General features: G+C 41.1%; 1 protein-coding gene across 1 annotated transcript; it reads right to left on the bottom strand.

The window, feature by feature from the left end:
• Positions 1-912: 912 nt before the first annotated feature.
• On the bottom strand, positions 913-21,432 carry LOC117887934 (T-cell receptor-associated transmembrane adapter 1). Its single transcript, XM_034790756.1, has 6 exons — positions 21,204-21,432; positions 11,039-11,152; positions 9,152-9,188; positions 5,515-5,576; positions 4,344-4,402; positions 913-3,125 (listed from the first exon to the last, which is right to left on the bottom strand). Exons 2-6 carry the CDS (start codon positions 11,148-11,150, stop codon positions 2,874-2,876), a joined length of 522 nt encoding a protein of 173 aa, XP_034646647.1. The 5' UTR covers positions 11,151-11,152; positions 21,204-21,432; the 3' UTR covers positions 913-2,873.
• Between the last annotated feature and the right edge of the window lie 1,316 nt (positions 21,433-22,748).

Raw genomic sequence — 22,748 nt, 5'->3', positions numbered from 1 at the left:
CATTAAGCATAAGTGCTTTGTGGAATTGGGGCCTTGATAAAGTTCTCTGAACCTTGATTATCAGACACTTGGGATTTTCAGCATGAGAGAGGGAAGCCAAAGATACACTCCATGCACAGAGTACAAGCAGTGTCTTACAATGTCACTGGCCCCTTTGAGAGGGAGTGTGGGGTCCAGTGCACCTGGACTGATTACCTGCTGCCCAGTTGTGCTTAAGGGAAGGCACCTGGGCCTTACAAAGGGATAGACAGCTGCAGGTTAGCAGCAGTTACAGGCACTGTAGGGCATAAGAAGGCCCTGGCTGGGCTGTTAATCAGTAAGAGGAATGTAGCAATGGAAAAGGCTATCCTTCAGGCCTCCTAGAAGGCTGGCTGTGCTGTGCTTAGCTCAGCACAGCAGGTGAACAGTACTGGAACTCTATAGGAAAGACAGAGCCTCAGGGAGGAGGGACTGGTCCCAGCTGAAACTGGGATGAAGAGATTGTAAGCCTTGAGTTTTCTTTTGAAAGACTTTCTGCAGGTTTTAATAAACTGGACCCTAGGAGGGGGGAATGTTCTGAATATCTGGCCTGTGTGGACTTTTTAAGAGAGACTGAGTTAAATGGAAGCTAAGGCCTTGGCTACACTTACCCGCTAGTTCGACGGCTGGAAATCGAACTTCTGGGTTCGACTTATCGCGTCTAGTCTGGACGCGATAAGTCGAACCCGGAAGTGCTCGCTGTCGACTGCGGTACTCCAGCTCGCCGAGAGGAGTACCGCGGAGTCGACGGGGGAGCCTGCCTGCCGCGTGTGGACCAAGGTAAGTTCGAACTAATTCGAACTAAGGTACTTCGAACTTCAGCTACGTTATTCACGTAGCTGAAGTTGCGTACCTTAGTTCGAATTAGGGGGGTAGTGTAGACCTGGCCTAAGGCAGGCCTCAGCAGAGCTATCTAGCCAGGAAGTGGGTAATGTGGGGTAGGAGTGCCCTTTGAAAAAGTGAGAGAAACATAGGGAGTAACAGACCCTGGCCAATCTTTATTTAGATGAAAGGCTTCATAAATTGTATTCACTGAGAATATTCCTTATTTTGTATTCCCTGTATAATATAAATGTGACAATATGAATACTTGTCCTGAGGGCTGTTTGCTTGTCTAATTAGTTAGATAAGCCTTACTTGTAATCACCTCGAAGGGGCTTGGTACTAGATCTGTTTGGTGTGTCAGCTTAGTTGAAATACTTACTTTACATCTCATCATTAACTAGGGTGACCAGACAGCAAATGTGAAAAATCGGGACAGGAGGTGAGGGGTTAATAGTACCCTATATAAGAAAAAGACACACAAATTGGGACTGTCCCTATAAAATTGGGATATCTGGTCACCTTACCATTAACAGAGATGCTGTTCAAAACTTTTTTGTCTCGTGGGGCCAAGAGCTTGTTGATATAAGGCTCAGTCTTTACTTTGATTCAATCTCACTCAACTATGGTAACTAAGGTGACCAGATTAAGATAGCATTTCTTGTTCTGATGTTCCTGTGTTTAGGTTCAGGTTTACCTCTTTTTGGGGGGCAGGGAGGTATTAGCCTGGGGAATTGTTTTCTTACAATGCTTCATGTATTTTCTATTGATTCCATACTAGCATTGTTTCTGCCTCTGTAACATTAGTTGTCTACATCTCACTTAGAATGAAATAGTTTCTAGGAAAGCAAGTTAATTTGTGTGTTGCTTTTAAATGGGACCTTGAGCAATCAAGTTCTTTCTGCTTTTCTTTGGCACCAGAGCCCATTATGCTTTTTATATGGGAAAAATCTGCCCTGGCACCCAGATGCAGCAGCATTATAGCAGTGGTGTGTTATTGTTTGCTACTATTACTATTTACAAAGCACACAAAATGTGCCATACATCAAATTAGTCTTTGCACCCAAAGAGCTTTCAAACTAAAATTGTGCTGTAAGTTTTAAGTATGACGTATGCATATAGTTACTGAATTGTTAGGAAAAGTCTTTTTATTCCCCAGTCTTCCTAAAATAGTTTTTACAGTGACAATGTAAAACCCAGTAGAAATCATTCTGTCCTCCTCAAGAGGCTTATTTTTACAGATTATTTGCCACTTTCTTTTATAGACTGTTGAATACAGACAGATAAAATGTTATTGGTACAGAAGTAGAGATTTGAGATTCTAGTACTGTTCACCATAGGAAGCTAAGAGTATACAAGGGATATCATTAAATTTGCTGGATGTACAAAGCACTAATGAAATGAACTGAAGCAGTTACATTATTTTCTAATTAACCTTAAATATTCCTGCAGGTCACAGTAGCAAAGTATTAAATATTGAACAGCAGAACAAGTTTTAACTATTAAATATGTCAGTCTTAAAGTGCCTCTGATGATTTCCCAAACTACTTCTGAAACAACATAGAATAACAGACAAAATATGCTAGCTTTCTACAGAGGGCCATGTGGCCCATTTTAGATCCCTTGAAGTGGGATCCATGGACAACAGAAATGAAGAAGTAAGTCCTGCTATAAAGTATGCAGGATAATTGCTAATTTGGGGGCAAATTCTGAGAGATACTTGGCTCTCGTAACTCCTTTGCAAAATAGATACATATGAAGGCGGCCAGCTCTTCTTTGGGTTGCTTTAAAAATTAGCAGTCTGTGTCTAAAATCCTGCTACCTGCTGACCTAAATTAGTTTGCAGTTATGCCCAGCAATTTGAATGCATCACTTACCCATTTATACCATTGATCAGTGTTTCATTTACCAAGCTATTCTCCCAAATTCAGGATGCTATTTATTCAGTCTCTTTCCCCCAACATAAACAAGTGAAAGATCTACTTTATCTTCTGTGATCATTTGGATCAGGGATCCTCTTTAGGAGTCTTTTCCTATGTTGCATGAATCAAGCCAAACAGTCTGATAGGGTCATCATGAATGGCTTCCTCTGTTGGTTTATTTTCAGCGGCCAGCTGGTCACTGTTGAGATAAATGCTAGTTTGGGAAGCCAGGGTGCTGTTTTTAGATGGCATCTCTTCTTCATTCACTTCTAACGGAGGAGCTTTCTTTTTCCTAGGCTTCCTGTGTTTTTCCTTGATGCTGTGATCGAGGGAGGCATAGCACATCTGACCTTCAGCGTCCACCTGAGAGGAAAATCATTTTTGTTCAGTTTAATCCTTTCCTTAATCACTACACCTTTTAAGATTTTCAGCTTCTTAAGGCAACCCACCAGTCTGGAACCTTCAGCATAGTGTTCTTGTGAGATGTTTCAGTTTTGAAGGATGAGGGATGTATTGTATAAGTCAGTGGTTTGCAAGTTATTTTCTGCCAAGGACCCCTTTGGCATCTGACTAAATGTCCTGGACCCCTTTCGTTTCTGGTACTATTGGAACATATCTGCCAATGTGACTTCTCTCTCACAGCATGTGTGAGGTCATGCTATGCAGAGGATGCCATTTTGTTCTCTGTGCTGCAATAGTGCCAGAATGCTGTTGTGTTCTGGCCTGGCTCAAGGGACAGACCCCTGCATAACCCAGGGTGGACACCCAGGAGTGTGAGAACCCCACTTTAGGAGTTACTGGTATAAGTCAACCCCAAATTTTTGGGATCAGAGACATCACTAGATGGTTTCCCAACCCTGTTTCTTCTTTTCCCTATCCTGGTATTTAGTAGAGTTAACTTGGATGCCAGTTTTTTTGCAGGGTGTGCAAAATCCTACACCGGTTTTGCTTTGGGAGTAGGGAGGATGTGTGGTGTTGGCCACAGGGTGTGGTATTGACTCTGGGCCTTACGTTTTTAGGGTACTTGTACTGGCCATGTTAGAGATAATCAAATATAGAACTGTATCCCTAATGAATTCATGATTACCATGTTTTTCAGCTTGCAACTTATTTGGCAACTTCTTATTAGCAATGGTTAGCAACATTTTTAATTTCAGGCCATTGCTGAATTTATAGTAGTGGATATGTCTTCCACGTAACCAAAAATCCTGGTTTTTCTAGTTTTTAATACAGTATCCCAATGCTACATGGCTGAGCACATTACAAAACACTGGTAATCAAAATACTAAAATGACTTCAACATGTAACCTTTCATCAGACTAATGGATGAATTGACAAGTTTGACACATCTGACTGGTACTTAGCTGCTTGCAATCCTCAGACTTCCTCAATTAAGGTCCTGATGGAGCAAAACACCCTACATACATGCTTAAGTGCTCTGCTGAATTGGTGTGTCCATTTTTGTAAGGAGAAGACTGAAGTCTTGGGTTATATTCTGCCATTGGGTACATGTGAGGAGCTCTGAGGCAAAGTGCCTTCCTTAATGCAGAAGGCTAAGAGCAAGAATATAAATAAGGGTACCTTTACTTCATTAGCGTTTCTCCGCGGGTGGGCCTTCATTTGTTCATAGCAACATTCATCTAGAGATGATTAGAAATGGAAAAAATTTCGTAGTGGTTAGAAGATTCTTCCTCTGATTAAAGATTAACGGAACTCAATTCTCCAAATCTACTTTAGTGGAAGTTCAGGTTCTAAACTATATTCCCTTTCTCACTCTCCCGGCTGCCAGGAAATAAAAAGCTAGGAAATCCCTGGGTAGAGTTTATTTTCACGGTATCACATTATTGGACAGTATTAGGTTGTCCAGAAAAAGTTTTACTGGAACTTTTAATTATGGGGTAACTTAAAACATTGACAGACTTAATAGTGCCAGTCGCCATGTAACTTGTCAGGTCTCACAAGCTAAATATAGCTGAGAAGGGACAGTTCCTGGGTAAGAGAAATACCCGGAGTCAGGGTTAGAGTAACGGCAGGGCCTGGGGGAGGGGGCAAAATGACAAGGTTCTATTCCTCGCTTTGCCACTAACTTTCTATGAATTTGGGCCAAGTTACCTTTTCTTTTCATGCCTCATTTTATGCCCTGATAATATGGACATCTTCCCTCATCGAGCAGTTTTGAGGCTGAAAGTGTGAACACAAATTTGCACTGGTTCTAGTTAGACTGGTGCAAACCCCCTTGTGAACACTGTCTCTTCTTTGAGTTTAGTTTAAACCTATTGCTAATCTCTCTAAGAAAAAAACAAAATAAGCCTAGTTGAATCTGAAATAAGTCCACGCAGCCTTTTGTACTGGTTTAACATTGCACCTTTAGTTAAACTGGTGCAACTCTGCATGTAGACTAGACTGGCCCTTATGTGCTTTTGAGAACCTTTAAATTGCCCTCTTCATTCACATATCTTAATGTCTGGAGAGTAAAATAGCAAACTCAGTTTGCACTAGTCAATCCACTGTCTCAGCACTATCCCAAGTTCTAGGTTAATATTATGGGAATTAACACATTTTGGTTTTAAAATGAGCAACTGGAGGTTCACTGCTTCTCTCCCCTGTAATTGGAACAAGTGCGTATCCATTTTATCAACAAACAGTGCTTCAGAAATTCATGTTTTAAGAGCCATTCATAAAGGATGTTAATCATTCTGACTCTAAGCAATGTATGTTGATTTTAATAAGTTCTTAGAATAAGATATCTTACCTAAAATCTCCTGATTGAGGTTGCCATAAACTGGGCATTCTTCAGTATAATCATCTTCATAGCTATAATGGGGAATCAGAAATAATTTTAATTCACTCTCTAATTGTGTGTTGAAGTGTCTTATGCTGCACATAGTGAATCTGACCCTTTTTTATTTAAATTGCAGTGGTGTCTTGAGGCCCCAATCAAGGTTAGGAGCCCATTGCACTGAGCACTTTTCATATAGACCTACATACATAGATAACACTGGTCTAGGATTTTTGAGAAGTCGTCTGCTTCAGAGATAAAATGTGCTATTTATTATGTATTTTGATGTGCTAAATTCAAATATGACAATTAAAACAACTGGCTACTGTTTCTAAGATATTTAAGTTTTTACATTTTATGTCTATGTATATTGTGTAGATAGTAGAGTTTTAATCATAAATTGTAAACCTAGGTCTTTTCATATGTTTATGGTTGCTTTACATGATAATATTTCACCTGTCCTGTTTGTTACACTTTAAAAATCAGCAAAAGGGTTATATAAATAAAATGTATTATGAAACAAAAGGTAAAAAACTATTATGTACATATTTTAGTCCTATTCAGTGTCTACTTGGCACTTCTTGGCTTGTCTCTTGTATTCATGGAGGCAGCATGCAGAAGTAACAATTGCTGGTATGATCTGTTGGCTCTCTCCAAATCATTGGCACTGCAAAAGGCATATATTTCTTTTTCTATTCAACCACTGGCGAAGATTTGTTGCACAAGTGTTGCAGCATATGTGTGGGGCCCACCTCTTGTCCTGATCTCCAATTTTGCAGCCAAAATAAAGGTGATAGGCTTTCTTAACCATAGTGGTTATACTGCGCTTTTGTGATGCAAAAGTCATTTCACCACAAACATAGCAGAAGTTATCTGCACTGTTCACACAAGTACGAGGCATCTCTGCTCACTTTGGCTAAACAGAAATGTGTCCCTTTGCAAAATCAAACACTGACAAATAAGAGAGCACGACACTGTATGATTCTCCTTGTTGTTTTTGTATGATTCTAGAGCTGATATAGGGCAATTTGTTCAGCAGAGTGATGTAAGCTTTATGATTGCATCATCCATGACTTCTAGGAATAACATGATGCAATTCATATCATGTATGATGCAATACCAGCTTCAGATTGCATCATTCATTGTTTTGCCTAAAAAGCAAGTACTGTCCAAACCCAGTCATAGATTTATTCATAGATCCAGTCAAAGATGTATTTTAGTCGTTTCTGGTTTAAATTGAGATCCCTTCCCTTTATAACTCACTTATCCTCCGCCATTCCCAAGTCAAGGGTCATATATACTGACCCAATAGCATATCTTGAAAACTAGAGCCAGTCAACAATTTGAAGCATAATTTTTGTTCTCAGTGACCCAGAATTAGTAAAGTTTGACTACATTTATTTCAGAAGCATTTTGGCTGTAGAGCAGTGTAATTAACAAAAACCAGTATGTGCCTTAGAAGAGATTACAGTCCAAATAGCCAAGACAGGTGAAGTGTGGGAAACCACAGGTATCATTTTATAGATAGGGGACCTGGGGCAAGGCGTCTGTGGAACAGCCAGGAGTTGAACCCAGATCTCCTGAATCCCAGTTCAGGATCTTAATTGTAATATCATCCTTGTAGTTCACTTGAAGAATTTAATATGCTTGTAATCCATTTTGTAAAAACCACACTTAGCCCAAATATTTTCTGACCTTCAAAGCTCTACAAACTGAAGGTGATGAAAGTGTAGAGGAGAAAAGCAGATCTGAAGAAGGAAAAAGAAATCATTGGCAAGTGCAATCCCCAATTTGCATTATAGAACATCCAGAATCTTCCAGGACTTGGTGCTCCAGAGCATCCTATACTCAATGGATGGTATAATTTAAAGGCTAGATGTTTTAAAATGGCGTGTGCCCAAAAAATGGAAATTGTGCATGCAGGCTTCTGCATGCTGAAAGATGTTTTGTATGACACATTCCTAGCTATGCATCTTATTCCGTGCATGATCAGAATGAATGAAGTCATGGGGTATAGTTTTTCAAATGGTTATTTTTCATTGTTTGGGCAGTTATGGCTGTCTACATGCTAACTTCAGACAAATCAACGGTAGGGTATTGTTGGAGGACAGCATTTTTGTATTAAGGTTTTTATGTGTTTGTTTTGAGGTGAAGAAGGGCTTTGTCAATGTCTCCGTTTTCTGAAAAACATGAGGTTAGATCATCCAGAGCCATTTTTTTTAAACATATTCTGTAAAATATAAGTACAAATACTAAGAGTATAGAGTGGTAATTAATGAGAGCAGTTAGCAGTGAGTTCGGAGGGCTCATCTTCCTTCTCGCTGAGGCCAAGCAATAATAAATACCCATTTAGCCTGCTATCCTAAACTGATTAACTCTATCATGCTTCTCATACTGCTAATAGAACTCCCTCCAACTGCTTAATAAAGTGAGTGCAGTATGTCCCATTACAAGTTGCATTCTTTCCTTCATTCCTTAAGTACCCTTTTTAGCTGTAAAAATGTTTCTATGTACAGTAACTCCTCGCTTAACGTTGTAGTTATGTTCCTGAAAAATGCGAATTTAAGCATTAAAAGATGTTAAGCGGGGTTAGGTTCCAGGGAAATTTTTTTCACCAGACAAACTAAATATTGTATAGATATACACACAGTATACGTTTTAAACAGACAATTTAATACTGTTCACAGCTATGACGATTGTGAAGCTTGGTTGAGGTGGTGAAGTTAGAGGGTGGAAGAGGGAGGAATACTTCCCAGGGAATGTCTTGCTGCTAAATGATGAACTAGCAGTTGGCTGAGCCCTCCAGGGTTAACACATTGTTGTTAATGTAGCCTCTCACACAAGGCAGCATGAACACGAGGGAGGGGAGACAGAGACAGACCCACACCTTGTGGGGGGGGGGGGAGAAGAGAGAGAGAGAGAGATGTACACTGCCCCTTTAAGTAAGCTGACCCACTCTTAAATGCATTGTCTTTTTAAGTGGATCAGGAAGTTGAGACAGCAGCTGCTGCCCCAAGCTCTCTATGCCTTTCTCTGTTCGTGTCCCCTCCCTGCTCTAAAAGGAGAAGGGGTAAGCGGGGTGCAGGAGTGGGGGGGGGAGACCCTGACATTAGCGCCCCTCTTTCCCCCTCTCCCCCCCACACACAGCAAACAGGAGTCTCTGGGAGCAGCTCCAAGGCAGGAGCAGCACATGGCAGTGGGGGGAGGGACAGCTGAACTGCCAGGAATTGATAGCCTGCTGTGCGGCTGCAGTACAGGGAACTTAGGGGAGTCGGGAGCTGATGGGGGGGGGGGAGAGGAGCGGCCAGCCCACCCTGGTTACAAGCCCCCACCAGCTAGCTGCAACGGGCTACTCCTCCTGCAAGCAGTGGACAAAGCAGGCAGCTGTCAAATGATGTTATAAGGGAGCATTGCACAACTTTAAACAAGCATGTTCCCTAATTGATCAGCAACGAAACAACATTAACTGGGACGTCTTTAAGTGAGGAGTTACTGTACATCAAACAAGACCTTTTATATGTCCTCTGGTCCATTCCTTCAAATCCAGACATTGTAACTTAATACTCTATTTTACTCTTTTTAAATCAGACATAATTTATTTTCAACATACCTTGGATTATATTCTTGATAGTCTCTGTATGTGTAACCTGGAAAAATATTTTAAAACACAAGTAGTTTAAGCAGAAAGAAAATATTAATTATGTAATTGTTGAACAGTTCCATTTGCTGTCTTTACGGCTTTGTTCTTAACAGAATTGTGTTGTGTGACTCATGGAGAGAAACGTGATGTGAGTCTAAGAATGTCTCAGTAGCATTATTCATGCTGTTTGTGTGAGATTGAAAGCTGTAGGCTCTCAGATTCAGATTGAGGATTTTTTTTCCCCCTCAGGAGTATCTAGATTTAAATTGTGGCTAACACAGTTTATTAATATTCTGTGTATTGTACTAATGCCTACAAGCCCCCATTAAGTCCCCATTTTAGTCATTGTGCCCAAAGAATTTACAGTGTAAACTTATGATGCACCACACTCGGTGGAGATAAACAGGATGTGGTAGAACAAGGAAACAATGAAAGAATGCTGTGTGAGTAAGCAGTAGCCTTGGTAGGCTCACCACCTTTTCCTCTTCATTTGGTTTTACAAACGTTACTAGTGATGTCTCAGTAAGGGGGTACCTACTGTTACACAAATAGGGAAAGCGAAGCAGAGAGTCCCAGGACACAAAGGGATGAATTGTTGGAGCTGGGTTTAGAATTCAAGAATTTCTGTCTCTCAGTTCTGCGTTCTGGCCTCCAGAATGTGCCTCTCAGAAATTTTGATTTTGCATGGACATCACATCCTCAATCTCATTGCTCCCCTGCTTAGTTTTGGAAATAATTTCATATTCATCATAAATATATTTTACCTTGCAGCTCATTGAGTAGGTGTCACCTTAGCAGCTCTCAGCCAAATCGTTTTTCTTGTGCATTGCTAGTACCAGTTGTTTACATAGGACTTCTTTATTCACAATTTGTATACCTGTGCACTGATATAGTTAAAGCAATATAACCCCCTCTCTAGTAGGGACACAGTTATACCACTCCAGGGCTGGTTGTATCAGTACGGCTTACTCCTATATAGGAAGGGGAATAAGCTATCTTTATACTGGTGTAACTACATCCACTCTAGGGGTTGTACTGGTATAGTTGTTTCAGTTAAAAACAAAAAACAAAAAACAAAAAATAAAACCACCCCTATTCAAAAATAATTATACCAATGTAAAATCTGTGTGTAGACCAGACCAATAGTCATGGGTTAGCATCTATGAAGCAAAATAAGTCTTCTCTTTGTCAGCAATAGGATGGCTTGACAGCTACCTTGGTGTGCGCACACACTCACGCGCACGCGCACGCACACATACACAACCACCCCTACCCCCACACACACACACCCTTTGGAGCAGAGCTGAATTCCTAATGAAGAAAAAATAGAATTTGGATGAAGTCTGAAATTCTAATAAGCATTCCTGAATTCAGAGGGAGAAAATCTTGCCGCCTAGATTCATCGCTTGTATTAATGTGTGCTTCTAGTGATGTCGTGTCTGAAATTCAGGTAGCTAAAACTTACAGATGGGGGAAATTGTCTATGTGAAAAATGTTGAAAACATTATCTGAATTAAAATCTGCCCATTCCTCATATCTGGCTGGCTTGTTTGGGGAGAGTAGGTTGGAGGATTATTTTTAGCCTTTTTTATTTTTATTTTTATTTTATTTTTTAATTATGGAGTAATACTGATTTGAAAGCTTTTATTTTTAGTTGTCATACCATGTGACATCAGGCATCCGTGCCTTGCAAGTTAAAAATGCATTAGTACTAGAATAAATTTTTAGAAAAAGATTCATTTTAAAAACCTTGTCTGCTTGCCAGAAAATTCCCAGTGGTGATGAATTTGTTTGTAGTCTCTCTCAAATACTCAAACACAATCTTTTGCGTGCGCATGCACGAACGTCATTTCTTACCTTTTTGCTTGTTTGCTATGCAGTATGAAATATTTATGACCAATGAAACAATCAGACCCATAGTCATAAAGGCTAGAAGTCCCCAGATTGAAAAGTGGCATTCAAACTCCATTTCTGTAACAGAAAGCAAATTCCTGCATATTATGCGTTGTCTAATAGCTGCACTTCCCCTCCCCTCTCCCCCCTTCTCGCCCCCTTTAGTTGAGGTGATGACTTTAATTTTTTATTCCAGGCACAGCCACTGACATGCAACCCAATTAAATACTCGTGAGAACGTTTGGATGTCAAAGAGTACAAAACTAGTGTTGATAAACTACTTGTAGTGATGACATGTAACCCCACTCTAGGTCAAACCAAAATGCTGTTATCAATTTATGACCCCCAAACTACTAGGAAAATAAAAAGGCTTCTACCACACAAATGCACAGATTTTTTTTTTTTTTCAAAAACTGCTAGTTTGTGGCTGAATTACGTGGGTTGGTGAGCCAAATTCTGAAGTTATAGACAAGCCTTTATATGAAAATTAATCTGGAATAAAGTATAGTGTGAATTGAACACAGATTAACTATTCCTGATTAACTCCATGTGTGGACACTCTTATTCTAGAATTAGAGTGCCTTATTCCAAACTAGTTTAAACTAATTCTGGAATATGAGCATTCACATATGGAGCTAATATGGAATAAGTGTTCTGGAATAACTCCCTGGATAGTCAAGGCCTTACTCTCTATTCAGGCAAAACTATTGGCTTCAGTGGGAGTTTGCCTCTTTAAAGGCTAAGACTTCATTATTCGGTCATATATTGGGACTTTTTTTTTTTTTTCCAAAAGGACCCCAAGGCTTGGTCTGTTCTTGCATCTTCATATTTTCTGCTCCTTCTCCACATCTCCTTTCCAGTGAAAAATACATTAGCCCTGTTTCTCCCTCTTCCCCTACCAAAAACTGCCATTTTCTCCTCCTGACCAGCTGGGCTACTGGTCAGAAGTCTTTCTACCCCGTTAATGAGATGGGGGAGAGAAGTTGAGGACCCAGCGCTGTAAGAATATAAGCAGCTGGGAGTCCATGGACCTCCAAAGGGTTTCAGAGGCAGATCTTAGCAACAATAGCTTCAAAGGAACCCTAAAGTAATAACCAGGCAGTATTAATTGTGCATATAGTGGGGGGGATATGGGGGCAGCTTGAGGCCCCTCCATCCCATGTCCTCCTCTCCTTGGTGTCCTCCTCTCCTTGGTGTCCCAGACAGGTACTCAGGCAGGAACCTCCCTAACCAAATGCCTTCCTCATTTTTCACAGTGGTTCATCTTGTGATGCTAACTTAGCTCATTCAAATTCTCCACCACCAAGCCTGGGTGAGAAGACCATAGTGTGTTTGCAACCTCCTGCTCTGACGTAGCCACAAAACTGGGCAGTGTGTCATGCATCTGACTACACTTATCTGCCAAGTAGTGGGAAAACTATTCCCAGAGAGAAACAGTCAACTGTATGAGTAGAGGCAACCTGAATCTACATCTGCTTCTCTGTAGGTTCTTGCTTCTCACATCATGGCAGTATCTGAGCACTTGAAATGGATCTCTGCAGGAGAGGGAGGGCGTTGAAAGCACTTGAACTCCAATAATGCTGCAGGAAAGGACTGAGCTGGAAAAGGGGCCAATGTCGGGGTTGGGGCATGGGGTGGCAATTGGAGTGAAGGTTGATCAGCAGGTTTGATCTGACCCTTAATGTCATTCTCATTTGATTGTCCTTGAACTTCCTTTGCCTATTTTTTACAAAGATCTAAAGCGGGGAAACTTTTTCCTTGCAGGAAGAGCCAAGGCTTTCACTCCTGTTGAGAAAAGACAGCTCAGGTCATTAGTTGCTGCTTGTTAGCTGCTGCTCAGCTCATTAGCTGCTGCTCACCTGAAGCATTGCTCCCTCTGGTTGCAGCACTTTTTATTTCCTAATGATGTACATACTGCAAGAGCTGCTTTTAAAAAAAATAATAATAATAAAAGCCAAGCAGCGGTTGCTTCTGTGTAAAATGTCCTTTTCATAAGGTCCAATCCATCTGTCATTAAAATCAATGGAAAAACTCTAAATGACTTTTAAGGGTATTGGATCACACCCTTAGAATTCAATTTTGCTACCATTGAGGCCAATGACACAGCTTCCATTGATTTTACTGGGAGCAATGTCAGGCTCACAATTATTGCCCTGTGTCTGTACAGAACAACTGCTCAATAGCCAGAGCTAGAAATGTACCAGAAGAGCCAGGAGATGGTGCTTGGTAGTAAAATTGCTCCCATCACAAATTGCACAAGTCTCTGGTATAAGATTCCTTCCCCCACAATTATTCCTCCTCACGCACAATTATTTCAAATTTGGTGACAATATATACCTCCAGACCAGTGGCACTGCTATGGGCACCTGCTTGACCCCACAATATGCCAACATTTTTATGGCTGACCTGGAACAACGCTTCCTCAGCTCTGGTCCACTCACGCCCCTTCTCTACCTACGCTACATTGATGACATCTGGACCCATGGGAAGGAGACTCTGGAAGAATTCCACCACGATTTCAACAGCTTCCACCCCACCATTAACCTCAGCCTAGAGCAATCTACACGGGGGGGTCCACTTCCTAGACACCACGGTACAAATAAGTGACGGTCACATTAACACCACCCTATACCGAAAACCCACTGACTGCTATGCCTACCTTCATGCCTCCAGCTTCCATCCCAGACACACCACACGATCCATCGTCTATAGCCAAGCGCTGATGTACAACCGCATTTGCTCCAACCCCTCAGACAGAGACCAACACCTACAAGATCTTCAAGCAGTCTCAAAACTACGATTCCCGCCCAAGGAAATAAGGAAACAAATCAACAGAGCCAGATGTGTACCCAGAAGCCTCCTGCTGCAAGACAAGCCCAAGAAAGAAACCAACAGAACTCCACTGGCCGTCACCTACCGTCCTCAGCTTAAACCTCTCCAACGCATCATCAGTGATCTACAACCTATCCTTGTCAATGATCCCTCACTTTCACAGACCTTGGGAGGCAGGCCAGTCCTCGCCCACAGACAACCCACCAACCTTAAGCATATTCTCACTAGCAGTCACACACCACACCATAGTAACTCTAACTCAGGAACCAATCCATGCAACAAACCTCGATGCCAGCTCTGCCCGCATATCTACACCAGCAACACTATCACAGGACCTAACCAGATCAGCTACAACATCACCGGTTCATTCACCTGCACGTCCATCAATGTTATATATGCCATCATGTGCCAGCAATGCCCCTCTGCTATGTACATCGGCCAAATTGGACAGTCCCTACGGTAAAAGGATAACTGGACACAAGTCAGATATTAGGAATAGCAATATACAAAAATCTGTAGGAGAACACTTCAGCCTTCCTGGACACACAATAGCAGATTTAAAGGTAGCCATCCTACAGCAAAAAAACTTCAGGACCAGACTTCAAAGAGAAACTGTCGAGTTTCAGTTCATTTGCAAATTTGACACCATCAGCTCAGGATTAAACAAAGACTGTGAATGGCTAGCCAACTACAAAAGCACTTTCTCCTCCCTTTGGTGTTCACACTTCAACTGCTAGAAGAGGGCCTCATCCTCCCTGATTGAACTAACCTCGTTATCTCCAGACTGATTGATTCTGGCCTGCCTATTTATATCTGCCTCTGGAAATTTCCATTACATGCGTCTGATGAAGTGGGTATTCACCCACGAAAGCTTATGCTCCGATACATTTGTTAGTCTATAAGGTGCCATGGGACTCTTTGTTGCTTCCCCCACAAATCTCCTCTTCTTTGTAGAATTGTTTTAATCATAACTTTCTCTCTGAAAGAATGTTGTTGGTTGTTGTACACTATCCATCCACAGCCACTTTTTGAAGCATTTTAAACTAAGCCATCGAATTTCCATTCCTTGGGGTTTTTTTTTTTTTTTTTTTTAGCCTTTTCAGCCTCTCCCCTTCGGTATTCGTTTGTATAGTAGTACGATGATTTTATCTATAGAGCACCAACAAGGTATTTCTCATTGTGTCCTATTGACCTCAGTCACTGCAGCTCGGATCTTGCCTCTGGTTTTCAGGGTGATTTGACCTGAGGCAACAAGAAGGTCCAACAACTTGCCAGGATACAGTGGCACAGTGAGTGTATGGCATGGCCTCTCTTAGAACTCCCTGCTTCCCAGCTCTTTGCTGAAACCACCAGCTGACATGGCTACTTCTTCATTGACAGCCAACTGACTTGTAATCAACTTGATACCCAGGCTGCAAGTTGTTCTCTTATTTAAGGGTTAAGGCCCTAATATGACAAAGAGAATGGCATATCGGGACCCCTATGTCTTTCCTAAGTCCCAGGGAAGTCAATGAGGCTTCACAGGTATAGAGATCTGCCAGTAACAGGGGCTAAGTGGTGTTACTTAATCATAGAAGATTAGGGTTGGAAGAGACCTCAGGAGGTCATCTAGTCCAATCCCCTGCTCAACACCAACTAAATCATCCCAGCCAAGGCTTTGTCAAGCCAGGCCTTAAAAACCTCTAAGGATAGAGATTCCACCACCTCCCTAGGTAACCCATTCCAGTGCTTCACCACCCTCCTAGTGAAATAGTGTTTCCTAATATCCAACCTAGACCTCCCCCACTGCAACTTGAGACCATTGCTCCTTGTGTTCTCATCTGCCACCACTGAGAACAGTTTAGATCCATCCTCTTTGGAACCCCCCTTCAGGTAGTTGAAGGCTGCTATCAAATCCCCCACCACTCTTCTCTTCTGCAGACTAAACAAGCCCAGTTCCCTCAGCCTCTCCTCATAAGTCATGTGCCCCAGCTTCCTGATAATTTTTGTTGTCCTCTGCTGGACTGTCTCCAATTTGTCCACATCCTTTCTGTAGTGGGGAGCCCAAAACTGGACGCAATACTCCAGATGTGGCCTCATCATTGCCAAATAGAGGGGAATAATCACTTCCCTCAATCTGCTGGCAATGCTCCTACTAATGCAGCCCAATATGCCGTTAGCCTTCTTGGCAACAAGGGCACACTGCTGACTCATATCCAGCTTCTCATCCACTGTAATCCCCAGGTCCTTTCCTGCAGAACTGCTGCTTAGCCAGTCGGTCCCTAGCCTGTAGCAATGCATGGGATTCTTCCGTCCTAAGCGCAGGACTCTGCACTTGTCTATGTCCAGGACTCTGCACTCATCAGGTTTCTTTTGGCCTAATCCTCCAATTTGTTTAGGTCACTCTGGACCCTAGCCTTACCCTCCACCATATCTACCTCTCCCCCCCAGTTTAGTGTCATCCGTGAACTTGCTGAGGGTGCAATCCATCCCATCATCCAGATCATTAATAAAGATGTTGAACAAAACTGGCCCCAGGACCGACCCCTGGGGCACTCCTCTTGATACCGGCTGCCAAATAGACATCGAGCTGTTGATCACTACCCATTGAGTCTGACAATCTAGCCAGATTTCTATCCACCTTATAATCCATTCATCTAATCCATACTTTTTTAACTTGCTGGCAAGAATATTGTGTTAGACCATATCAAAAGCTTTGCTAAAGTCAAGATATATCACGTCCACTGCTTTCCCCGTATCTCCTCATAGAAGGCAATCATGTTGGTCAGACATGACTTGCCTTTGATGAATCCATGTTGACTGTTCCTGATCACCTCCCTCTCCTCCAAGTGCTTCAAAATGGTTTCCTTGAAGACCTGCTTCATGATTTTTCCAGGGACTGAGGTGAGGCTGACCGATCTATAGTTCCCCGGGTTCAACAATGTATGGAATATTTTGAGCACTATAACTACATTGCTCCCTCTGATTCAATCTCTCTCATGCTAGCATTCTCTCACATGGGGCATGAAACCTCCTTAGTGCATTTTCTTAAATATTAAGAAAAATATTTTCTTGGCAAGTGCAGTGCTGGTTTCAAGAAGCCCTATTTTTTTCTCCTTTTCCCAGAAGACACACTGCTGCAGTCAGATCACAGCTGTTGCTACTGTGAGACTTCTCCCATTATTTTGCAGTGCGTCTGAAACATCCTTCAGGCCTCTGCTTTCTGAGACTACAGTTCTGCCTGCCTAAAGTATTTCTAGGCTCTCCTTTGCTATGCTGGCTCTCCTTTGCTATGCTGTCTGAACACCAGTAACACCTTGTATGTTTACGAGTGCCTGCCATTTGAAGATCATGAATAGAACTTAGACTTCAGATCCCTATGAAATAGGTGTGCATTACCCCCCTTTCTTCTCCAGGAGAAAATGAGGAACAAAGGGATCTCCTCTTAGGGGAAATTTCCAGGAACTGCAAAGGGTTTTGGGTCTCCAGAAAATCTCCCCCAAACTTGCCCAGTGTCACAAGTCTTGCAGCAGAGCCAGGAATTGAACTCTGATCACCTGAGTCACGGTCCAGTACCTTAATCACAAAACCATCCTTGCTTGTGTTGCTGTCTCACTCCTGAAGATATTTATTACCCTTCTCCCCTCCCCAACCTCTCTTTTTGCTTTTCATTTTCTCTACTTTCATTTTATTGCCAGGCATGGGGGAGAGAAGGAAATGACGTGGCTTGAGAGGGAGGAAAGTATAAGGAGCTGTAATGGATAAAAATGTCATTCCTGCCTTCACTGGATTAGAAAGTTTTGTAGAAGAGTCTCCCAAAAAGTGAGTTTTAAGGTGGCTTGCAAGTGGTGTTTTGTTTTTTTTTAAGCGGAGATGGTGCCCCTTTCTGAAGTAGAGGAGGCCTGAAATTTAAAACCAACAAAAATCCAGTTTGTCCTTTTACTGAAGGAATATTGTGAATTTTAATCCTCCCTGACTTTGCTGGAGTAGGAAGAGCAGTCTGAGGTGTGAACTGAGCTTTCTCAGCCCCTAACTGAAGAGGCCGGGGTTACTGAACCTTTAAAATGAACAGTTCTCCCAGCAGTTTTGGGGGCATTTGATTTAATTTGGCATTAATAACAAACCAATATTTCAGTCTAGATAAAACTCACTTCTCAGTTAATCAGGTTTAACTTCCTTGGTATTTTAAGATGTCACAAGCCTCCTACGTCTTTAGAATCTCCTAGCAAAACCAGGAGATGCAAGATCTGAATTTCTAATGTAAAAAGACAACCAGACTATTTAAAAACAAACTACACAACTATTTAAAAGGGGGAAAAAAAAGGCTTGTAACTTCATTAAGAAATATTTAGAAGGGCTGAGGGGAGGCACACACCCAATTGAGCTTTTTCCTCAGGGGGTCACTTTACATTTAAATCTTTAAAATTATTTTCCAAAGCCCTCATTCAAACATTCTGTTATTGGCTTTTATTTAAGTTGGAAATATAAATACACACACATTCCATTTCTATTCTGAATCTTTAATCGTTCTTACATAAGTGAACACATATTTGATCTGCTTGTCAGCCAACATTTTTTTTTTTTTATATTTCATGAACAATGAGTCTTAAGATATCCATAAGGCCCTAAGAATGCCTCTCTGTGTGCCCAACCCTTTTTAAATGTAAATTTCAAGCTAATTTCACTATCTAAACAGAAAATGAGCAAAATCTTGTATTTCCATATTCCTAGCTTTATAGATATGTTCCCCTTCTTTTCCCCATCTGATCCTTTATCACCCGCATGCTTGCAATAGACTCCTACCTGTATTTACTATGCTAAATGAATTATTTCAATATCCACAACTTTGGAGGCAGTGGTGGGGGAAACCCAATAGCTCTGCACAGAAAAGAATGTCTCTGTAGATAATTGAAGCTGTCTATATCATTTGGATTGCTCTATGGATTAATTTCTCTAATTTTAATTCTCATCCACATAATCTGCTGTCATATATTGCAAAAACAGTACATTTTGTGTAGGCGAGAGATTGTTTTTAAAGATCTTTATCACCACATTTGGTTGCATTCTCTCCATTTATATGTAAATAAGTGATCAAACTGAACCCTCTTTTAAAAAACAAGACAAAAGATTGAAACAATTGAGTTGTGTGTTTTATTTAAAAAAAAGTCTCAGAACAAAGAAAATCTGTAGGAATAATAACTGTAGCTTGACGATAATAAATCTGCAATTTCATCAAGGGCTTCTAGGATCATTTTCAGACTCTGACAAAGAAATGTAAAGGGCTAGATTCCAATAATTTACTTGCTCTCAAAAGCAGCTTGCTCTAGGTACAAATCTTATCAAAGTCAATTGGGCTGCTTTTGGAGCAACATGCTCCTCTGTGTGTGAGGAAGAGGGTCACAATGTGGCCCAAAGAGCTTCATAAAACAATTAATGAGAACCAGGAATTCTAGATTTCAATTTTTGTACCTTGTGGGGGGATATATTTAATACATTACATGGTTGTATATTAAAAACATTTTGCATTTGGGTCTCTTCTGAATTAATGCCACTTCTCGTGCTACTCTATTGTTTCCCGCAGCCAAGGAATTACTGGTTTGCAAACTACAGGTCAAATTGAGAGGGGAGACTAAATGAAACACACACCTTCCTCTGGTCCCTTTAGTCCAGGGGTTCTCAAACTGGGGGTTGGGACCCCTCAGGGGGTTGTGAGGTTATTACATGGGGGGGTCGCGAACGGTCAACCTCCACCCCCAAAACCGCTTTGCTTCCAGCATTTATAATGGTGTTAAATTAAAAACACGTTTTTATATATTTATAAGGGGAGTTGCACTCACACTTGCTATGTAAAAGGGGTCACCAGTACAAAAGTTTGAGAGCCACTGCTTTAGCATGTAAATTTCAACAACTGGATGATGCCTGTGTGTGCTTTTTTTGGCTGCTGATCTTCAGGGCAGAGTTTGCCCTTTGTTTTAGCATCTTGTACATTGCTTTGTACATTAATGGTACTATCATAGTGCTAATAAAAAGTTCAAGATTCTTTTTAAATATTTTTCTAGCAATGCAATTGCTTTTTACCCTTTTCTAATTCCCCTCTTCAGATATCTTGTGAATATCTTGTCCTGTTTGCAGAGCCCACTCTACTAGAATTGCAATCAAAAATCCACTGTCTGAACTCCTGCTCATCAGCTCTGATATAATCAGAAAGGGGGGGACACAGCAAGGCTTCTAACAGAATTAATTGGGTGCTGGTGAAAGGTGGTGACCTTTGATTGATTGACCGGTTTGGGGGCAATCAATGATTTATTTATCCTCTTATTTATCCAATAGCTATAGCTCGGGCTGTTGCAGTGCCAAGCTTCCCCACACTGCTCCTGTACCTGACTTAGAGAAGCCATCACTAAGCAGGATCAGACAGTTCATTCTCTGTTCGGTTCTTTCAGCTGAGACTGCTATGAAGGCTTCTCTAAGTAAGGTACAGGAGCAAGGTGGGGGAGCTTAGCACTGTAGCAGCCCAAGCTATAGCTATTCAGAGGATAAATAAATGATTGATGCCCCCAAACCAGTCAGTTTACCACCTTTCACCAGCACCCAATTAATTCTGATTTCTCATGGAAACCGACATCTGTCCACTTGGAACTGGATTCACCACATCTTCTAGCACCTTGTATCACAGAGGGAAATGTATTGAATTACTTTTGGGCACTACCAACATGATCCAGATTTTAAGGGGTGATTTGGAGGATAAAAGTCGGTGGATTTTGATGCTTCCATTGGCCCTTCTGTTTCTCTGTGCAGACTAAAATCAGATTTTAGTCTATGAAAAGAAAATATTCTTTCCAATTAAACAGTGGGATAATGTTCTGTAGTAATGACCCTTATCCAAAAATCCATTAAGTGACTGATGAATGTTAAATTAACATTAATAAAGCTTCCTCGGCTGTGAACTTTAAAGACAGGATTGATTCCCTGGAAAGGAGTCCTTAACTTGCAGTTAACTAGAGCGTGGCTAATTGCTTTTTAAGATCTCAAGTATGAAGTTTTATAAGGGAAAAAGCACACAGTAAAATCAGATCCCCCCATGCAGGCAAAAATTTTAAGTCTAAAAATGATGCCAGTGTTTCTTCTTCTTTAACAAATCTTCATGCACTTTGGCCCACTTAGCTGGAGATTAACTAAGGTTTATGGTGATGACTCATTATTATTAATATTCAGCCTTTGAGTCTCTAAGCAACATACTCGGGGGATATGTAATCCATTGAAACACTCTTTCTGTACAATACACCCAGAAACAAGAGATTAGGAAGAAAAGACGTACCTGTTCATATATTGCTGTTTTGTAGCAAGACCTCCCCCTTTATCTCAAATAAAATTTGGTTTTAAAACGTTGGCAGATGTTGATGTGCTGTTCTGCTTTGGCCTTGCAATTTGAGTATGTACCTGAAGACTTCTATTCAGTCTTAACATCTGTTCCTTGCACACTTATGAACAGGAAATGTGGTGGAGGCGGCTTTTATCTCGTATCAAATTGGCGATCTCCTGCATTGTTTTCCTCAAAGAGAAGTGAAACATACATGTGTGAGCACTTGAATTTGTATTTGGTATTATCTATCTGTCCTGCCACCAAAAAAGCATGAGACTGTGAGACTTAAAATTCTCATGTGATGAGCCGGATTCTGCAATCCGCTCATGTTAGGCAGTACTTACATGAATAGTTCCATTAAATTCAATGGTATGGTTAGTATGTTTGAGTGAGAAACAAGGCCAATGCCCAAGGTAACAGTATTCAGTTACCTCAATAGCACAATTGCAGCACAGTCATGTATGCTGTGGAGTGACATCTTAATACAATGGATATATATCCTTCAGAATCCAGATTCAAACTTTGTTCAGTTTTGTGGGGAAACTGGACATGTATGAATGACACCAGAGTAGTGCTGAATTCAGGCCTGCCTGTTGTTCCACACAGCAAATAAGGTTCAACATTTTAAGTTAAGGAAATTAACCACTGGAATGTCTTATTTAGGATTCTGGTGCGTTCTTTGTCACTTGAAGTCTTTAAATCAAGTTTGGATGTCTTTTAAAAAGATACTCTAGCTCAGGAGTCGGCAACCTTTCAGAAGTGGTGAGCCGAGTCTTCATTTACTCACTCTAATTTAAGGTTTCGCGTGCCAGTAATACATTTTAACGTTTTTAGAAGGTCTCTTTCTATAAGTCTATAATATATAACTAAACTATTGTTGTATGTAAAGTAAATAAGGTTTTTAAAATGTTTAAGAAGCTTCATTTAAAATTTTAAATTAAAATGCAGAGTACCCCTGGACCGGTGGCCAGAACCCAGGCAGTGTGAGTGCCACTGAAAATCAGCTCGTGTGCTGCCTTCGGCACGCATGCCATAGGTTGCCTACCCCTGCTCTAGCTCAACCAGAATTTACAGGCTTGTTGTAGAAATCACTAAGTGAAATTCTATGGTCTGTGTTATGCATAGATCATAGTATGGCCCCCATCACACCTTAAAATCTATTATCTAGGTTCTTGCAATATGCAGATTTACAAGTATAACCTGCACAAGACCTGGAGCAGAGGCCAGGTCATAGTGTATTGTATCTTTAAATTTTTGTGATATCTGCCTGCTGTTCAGATACTGAAGCCATTTTATTCTTAGAGAAGCTACAGCTTGTTGTCGAGGAGACGTGCACACACTGCGCGTTCATGGAGACATGCCTTTTATTTTTGTTTTCCTCGGACTAAAATGCCTTATTTTAGGTTAAACCTATGTATACACTTTTTTTAATGCAAAAACAATCATTCTGACTCTATATAATTTCTGAATAAACCTACAGTAAGTAAAATGACCCTGCTG

This window comes from Trachemys scripta, chromosome 1 (genome assembly GCF_013100865.1).
Source record: "Trachemys scripta elegans isolate TJP31775 chromosome 1, CAS_Tse_1.0, whole genome shotgun sequence".
NCBI lineage: Eukaryota > Metazoa > Chordata > Testudines > Emydidae > Trachemys > Trachemys scripta.
This window is presented reverse-complemented; position numbering and strand designations above follow the sequence as displayed.

Coding starts and splice junctions, on each gene's coding strand:
- LOC117887934 (XM_034790756.1), bottom strand. CDS start 11,150: ATGGAGTTTGAATGCCACTTTTCAATCTGGGGACTTCTAGCCTTTATG. Junction 5,577..9,151: donor TATCAAGAATATAATCCAAG/GTATGTTGAAAA, acceptor TCCCCATTATAG/CTATGAAGATGATTATACTG. Junction 3,126..4,343: donor GAAACGCTAATGAAGTAAAG/GTACCCTTATTT, acceptor TTTTCCTCTCAG/GTGGACGCTGAAGGTCAGAT.